At 39.4% G+C, this 6,782-nt stretch overlaps 1 protein-coding gene across 3 annotated transcripts in view; it reads right to left on the bottom strand.

Moving 5' to 3' along the window:
• Nucleotides 1-315: 315 nt before the first annotated feature.
• The window catches only part of swt1 (SWT1 RNA endoribonuclease homolog), a 23,881-nt gene continuing 17,414 nt past the window's right edge, over nt 316-6,782 (bottom strand). Inside the window, exons 15-18 of one of the 3 annotated variants that reach the window (XR_002275161.1) lie at nt 4,976-5,042; nt 4,754-4,821; nt 1,477-1,630; nt 316-334 (exon numbers count right to left, since the gene is read on the bottom strand). Coding sequence is in view for 1 of the 3 variants with exons in the window: in XM_020602766.1 (XP_020458422.1) it covers nt 1,531-1,630; nt 4,754-4,821; nt 4,976-5,042 (235 nt within the window). In the remaining 2 variants the exon portion in view is untranslated. The other 2 variants (XM_020602766.1, XR_002275162.1) reach the window with 2 other exon arrangements.

Raw genomic sequence — 6,782 nt, 5'->3', positions numbered from 1 at the left:
GGATAAACTGAGCTGGCTGCATCTTCATGAACTCAGACAACACTGGCTGCCAGTCAGTTTAAATCCCCGTGTTCATTCACATGCTACCGTCCTTTTAGTTGATCTCAGTGAGAAGTTACTTGCCAGATTATGCTTGCTTCGGATTCTTCTAACTCTTGTAGGGCAGAAACTGGTTGAATCAAAAAAAATCAAGGACAGTCTACTGTTAAAATGTAAACACAGTTAAGCATAAAGAAATGCATTTAGTCATTTCAAATCTGTTCGCATATTTCTTAATTTACAGTTGGCACAAATGACATACAAACAAGGGGACAAATCTTCAAATGGTTTACACCTGTGGAAATGAAGGGAAATTTCCATCACTTCAATGATAAAAGCTGTTTCACATTAGCCAGATACTTGATTATACAGAGATAAGGTCCACTTTTAAATGACAGCTGACATTGTTCCTACATGAAAATGATTTAAACTGAAGTAAAACAAAAACTCACTACACATTTTAGAATGTCAGATGTGCAAAACGTATGAAGTAGAGCATGCTGTACAAGACAGTCTGTCCAACAATACAACTCAACAAAATCTTCATTAACAACTCTGCTCTGTGATGAATTAAAGGGACAAAGTGCAGTGACTCCAGGTCAGCACTGGCCCTGGTTTATCTCTCCTGAACTCCCTCTTTACCTTCACCTCCTCCTGTGTGACATCTGGTGCTTTAGCCTATGTGTCACAGCAGCTCTGATCTCCTTAGTCACCACACACACATAATATCAGGCTATCCATCACAGCACATATGCTGCGCTTCCACTATCGGAACCTAACGAGCATTATACCCTCTGCTTCCCTTAACCATCACCAGGCATAGTCTCTGGGGTTGATGGAGACATCCTGCTTTGATTTTCTATTGTATTTTCCCTGCGTCGGTCTCTGTTTAAAGGAGGGAGAGGCTGCTCCTCTCTCACATGCAGTCAGCTGTGTGTTTACACATGGCACTTGTAATGCTAATGCTTGAGGTGTGAAGACGTGGACATTTAACCACTCACATGCAACTGCAACTTAGTTTGAAAGTCACTTTTATGCAAAAGATCAATGGAGTATGCAGTTGAAAAAGTCTAAAAAGATGCTTAAAAACATTTCTGTTGTAAATACTGAACTTTTTTTTTACACAATCTTTTCTCAAAAAAAAAAGAAGACATTTTTACATGTAAAAAGCTAAAGTGAATATGAATGCTCACTGATTTCGACCCTAGGCTTTCCTGTCATTTATAAGCACCCAGTGAGAAGCTGCAGTCCCTTGTTTTTTCTTCTGCGGTGAGCTTTTTCTTTTCAGAGAAGTGGAATGAAAAAAGTTAAAATGCCAGCTCTGTCTAACAAATGTTTTACCTTTTAACATACACGTGGGAATAAAAAAATGTAAATGGGTTCAGTCACAGAAGGCACAGTGAACATATATAGATCCCTTTAACATTTGGTGTTTACCAGGTGATTCAGTGCATCAGTTTGGTAAATGTCCCAACACTGGTCCATTCAGGGCTATGTCGCGAAGCTGATGTTTTGCCCTGTGGCCCCAACACAATGGTCCAGGGCCTCTTTTAGCTCCATTAACTGGGTCCCTCCAACTCTCAGCTTCTCCCTGGGAACACAGTTACACAGATGTTATAGCTGAAGAATCCATTCATAGCAGCAACATGTTTTAAACTTGAATGTTACATAATGCAGTCACAAATTATACAACTTCAGATTACATTCTCTGGGTGAAACCAGACAACTTGAGAAGTAAACCTTCTATGTCCTGACCTTGTTCAGCACAAAAGAAAAGCTTGTGTAAACTGAAGCTCCTAGAAGTTGAGTTTCAACAGCAGCTATTTATTCTCACTTCTCTTCAGATGAATTATATTTCATTTGTTACAACACCACATACATGTGTGTACTAAATAATGCAGAAGCAAAACATAACCAGTTCTCTCTGAGAGCACAAACACATATACAGAATGGCTGCTTAGCAGCAGAGGCACTAAGGGATCTCATTGCTTGCTTATTTCTTCATCTGCTGTATTTCCACTGGAACATTATGTAACTGCAGAGAGGAGAGGAGGAAGAAAGACCAGATGCTGCTGGTTGTCCACACCCTCTGTTTTCACCCTACTTCTATCCATCCACTTCCCCCTCTTATTCCTAGTGCACTGTGTGTTTTCATAACTTGTGCAAACAGTAGGTTCACTCCCAGGATGTGTCGGTCTGTCACAGCTCGTCTAGTTTTGACTTTCAGCATGCTTGACAGACAGACACCGTGACAGACTTTGTCAGTGTGTTTATACTGACAACTCAAGGCTCATCAATGTGACACACTGTTCACACTTCAAACTCTTGTATGAAGTATCTCTGAAGGTTGTCAAACACAGTCAGTGATGCACATGAATTGTGCATGCTGTCACTGGACCAGATCAACAGCATATACAGTACACAAAGAGGGAGAGCTGTGTTGCTTCTGTGTGTTTCCTAACAGACTGCTCATTAAATGATTTCCCCAGGAGGCAGTAATGATCTGCACTGGACTGAATGCAGAATCACATGACATGGTGACATGACGGTTCCAAATGGACTCACTCTCCTGTCTCACTGCTGCAAGAGACACACTGTGACCAAGTCCACAATACAGTATACTGTTCACTGTTTAAGAAGAGGGCTGATAATAGGCAGGTCACCATTTGTAAAAGACTGTTGTTGTATTTTATTTTTTGGCTAGATTCTTGCACATACCTACACTATACTCATCTCTATTTTAATCAAACAGGATGAAAACCTCCTGCCAGGAAGCACAAGCAAACATTTAAAATATTTCAATTCTTGCACTGTACATCTATTATGCAGAAACAGCATTTGTGCAGAAATCCCGTCAAAATACAATTTACTTAAAACAGTCATTTTTTCCATCTGAGAGCAATACACTGCCCCAGAGAGTGTGACTGAGTGTCAGAGAAAGGCTTCTGAAGGAGGCCAGTCCATGATAAGAAGGTGCCACTGGGTTCCTTAGAAAATGTCTGATGCATAAAGATCGACAAGGGCTTTTGGTGCCGTCTAATTAGTAGTAAATAGTATTAGTCTTCAGTAATATTAAGAAACAGAGGATGAACAAAAAGCTTCTATGTGAGGCTATAACCAATTTCTCTTTTTAATTTAGAAAAAAAAAGGCAAACTTGATGAGAAACAACTGGGAGTGAATTATCTGTTGTAATAAACACAAAGCAGTTTCACTTCATTGGAGTTTATGAATGAATCAAACAGGTTTTGTAAAGATCTGTTTTCTTCCACTGAACTAGTTTGGTTTGCTTTAGGAAACAGCAGAGCTGAGTTCCCCCCCCCCCCCCCCGGCCCAAAATTACTCTGGAAGTTTATCGGCTGTTCACATCCACCTGTCCTTAATGCTTGTGGAAAGGTTTTATGTACAATGTGATGTCATACCACCAAGCACTGAGCACAAATCAAATATTTAACGCCGTGGATAATACAAGGTAAGGTCTAGTTCATTCCAGTGAATCTAAATTAAACATTTACAATCGCAGCCCAGTCAGCTTAACTATATCTTTCAGTGGAGTTATGTGACTGCCTCTTCCACAAAATGACACAGAAGATGTTGTCTTTAATACTACGTAAACCTTTCCAGTTATGTAATGATGCTACTTTTTTTTTTAACAAACTGAACACCGAAAAGAAAATTCCAGAAATAAGTAAATATAAAAGCCTGTGTTAGTCCTAGGCAGCACTTCCTCCTACCCCCTTTCCTAAGACACTTCCAACTGAAATACTGTATATGGTATAAAGGTGTTTATAGATATAGATATAGCTGTTTAAAAGAAATAACAATGACAATAGGTTAGTGAATTAACATAACCTCCCTTCAGCTGTCATCCTGGCTAAGCTTGGTGAGTCAACACTTCCTTTATTTTATGAGTTTATAGGAGTCCACGAAGAACACTTTATCTCCATAAAGCCAGCTGGTTACTTAACATTTAAAAGAAGTATTAGTGCTGAACCAACACTAACTCTTGTAAATGCAATGATAAGCTGGGACCCTGCATGGCAATGTGCCTGTAATTATGTCTCAACAGCTCACCAGAACATCTGATCTGCAGACATGGGACACACAGTCCCACTATATGCCAGCCTGGTGGTTAGTGTAGGAAGCTTAGATTATACAAGCTCTGTTAAGCATTCTTTCAAAGAAATGGTTTAATAATCAGTGTCTCAGTTGCTTGGAGTTGTCATGGCCACCAGTAATAAGAGAGCTCTGCTGGGGATATCAACGAAGAGCTTTGTTGTAATAGATTAACAGCTTATGATGGAAAACCAATGTGTACCTGCCTGGGCATGCTGCAACAAAGAACGCAAGAATCCTGAGAATGTCTGATTGTGATATCTGATTAGAAAAAACGGTTGCTAAATGCAGAGCTCAGTCCACTGGGTGCATGTCAAATTAATGTGGTGCTGAATCTATTTCAACCATTTTACTGTGTTTTGCCTCCAGTTCGAACATGAAATACAATATGTTTGTCAGGTTCAGCCACCAGACTGGGGCTCGGTTCAGGTTCACAGAAATATGTTGCCTGATCCATACTCTAAGCAGTGGTAGGAACTGCGTCATGAAATCCTTGTTCACACTGGAACTGTAACCATTTCAATATATGTAATATACCAACAATATACTGTATATGGAATCATTTTTATGTGTGTGTAGGGGTGTGTGTGTGCACCCTACCTGTAGTCTTGCTGTGAAAAACAATCACACAGGTCTTTGGCTGTCAATCTGGAATCCACATTAAAAGTCTGAAAAACAATGCATATGAGCAAAATGATTAAGTCAAGATGTGTTTAATGTAACAAAAATCGCCATGGGAGGAAAAGGTCAGTGACTACAGGAAAATTATTTTAATCAAAATCACAACTAAATGTATGCTAATAACTGTGAAATGGCACCAACTTCATTAGCATGGATGATGCTGAGCAGTGTCTGGACTTCCTCCATACCTGGGGCCGACAACAAAACACTAAAGAAAATAACAAAACAAGAAAATTTAATTTAGTGAGAAAAGGGACCTTGGTACACCATAACAGGCCATCTATAAATCTCTGTTCATAGTTCATTTTCACTCCTCTGACACAACTTTACTCCGAATAAACTGAAATAACCAGAGTGCATAACTCTGTGATGATTTCTCTATGCATCCAGGAAAATGCTCACAGGCAAGAAAAGAGAGGATTATTTATGTAGCACCTTTCAATAAACAGGGAAATTCTCTCTCTCACACACACACACACATACCACTGTCAACAACTACATACAGTAAAAGAAAAATATGGTAGCAGACACAGAGAGAACAAGTGAAACCAGGAGAGGAATAGAAAATGGTATTTTGAGCAGAGTCTTGAATTATCCATATCTGGGGTCCACAAAATGAGAAAAATGAGTGAGAGGGAGACGAGGGACAGGGGACGGGGGGGATTGAGAGACTGCCTGAACAAAATGAGTCATACTTCTGCTCCAATGTGAAAATGAGTCTGGCTGTCTCCTAGGCAACTGTGTTTCAGAAGCTCAACGTGCACATTCATGTGCATAGATAGGTGCAGAGGTGCAAAACTGCACACAGATACAGGAGAAGGTAGAATAGTAGCAAAAAGCTTATTTAAAATAGAATAGAACAGAAATGAATGCCTTTATTGTCACTGTATCTTTAAAGAAAACCATACAAGATTCTGAGTTCTACTCTAATAAGGTGCAACAAGTTGAAAACATTCTCACACACTCATCCACACATTTTCAGGTCCTAACAAATAACAATAAAAACAAGTGCTGAATCCAAAACAAAAGTAGCAATTAAAAACTACTGCACGGGTAATAACAATACTAAAAGGAAACATTCATTTTGTTTTTGAAAACTGTTTGCAAAGATATTTTATTGTGCATACATGCAAGCATAATGAAGTAGTGGAGTAAAATTTATCTGTGCAGTCTATTGATGACCCTGAATAAACAAAGCTCAAAAGCACTTGTGGGCTTGTGCAAAGCTGCACACTGACATACACACACATACATATAGAACATACACAGAGAAAACCAAGATCTGGGGGAAAAAATCTGCTTTAGAAAGATGATGCAGCAGTGGCAGAACTTGTCAAGGGCTTTCTGTGCAGAGTAAAATGTCTAAACCTTCCCCAGACTGACTTCTTGATTGTGCTTAGGATATTGGTGTCAGAGCAGAAGACTGTGTTCTCTAAGAACTCCAACTGCAAAAAAAGAACCCACTTAAGCAGCTACAGGTGTTATGTCACATGGCACTGTCAACAGGAAAACAGATAAGCATCACCTGACACCCTAACACACAGGGTAACAACAAGAACAAAAACGAACAGAAAAAAAACAGGGCGTATGATGTATATGCCAAAACATTTAGTAATGAAGTACCACCATACTAGGCATATACTGCACTCTATAGCAAAAACAATCATCAGGGAGATGCAATGGCTTGAAGGGTATAAGTGGCAATAAAGTGCACTTGGGACACACACAAGTAATTAGTGCCTTATGTTCTAAATGTCCTGTTTTACCTTTTTATAGCCACTGAGCTAAAACAGAAAGGCACAATGGAGGTATCACTTTTCTTATGTTCTCCCATCATTACAATATCTGAAAACATTGTCTTACAATTGAAAACATGACTGTCCATATGGCTGTAAACATTTCTATGCACTATGATGGTTCATGTGCGCAGCAACATGCAGAACATTCA

The sequence above is a fragment of the Monopterus albus genome, unplaced genomic scaffold, assembly GCF_001952655.1.
Source record: "Monopterus albus unplaced genomic scaffold, M_albus_1.0 scaffold58.1, whole genome shotgun sequence".
In the NCBI taxonomy this organism is placed as follows: Eukaryota; Metazoa; Chordata; class Actinopteri; order Synbranchiformes; family Synbranchidae; genus Monopterus; species Monopterus albus.
The sequence above is the reverse complement of the archived record's forward strand: the minus strand, read 5'-3'. Positions and strand labels throughout refer to the sequence as shown.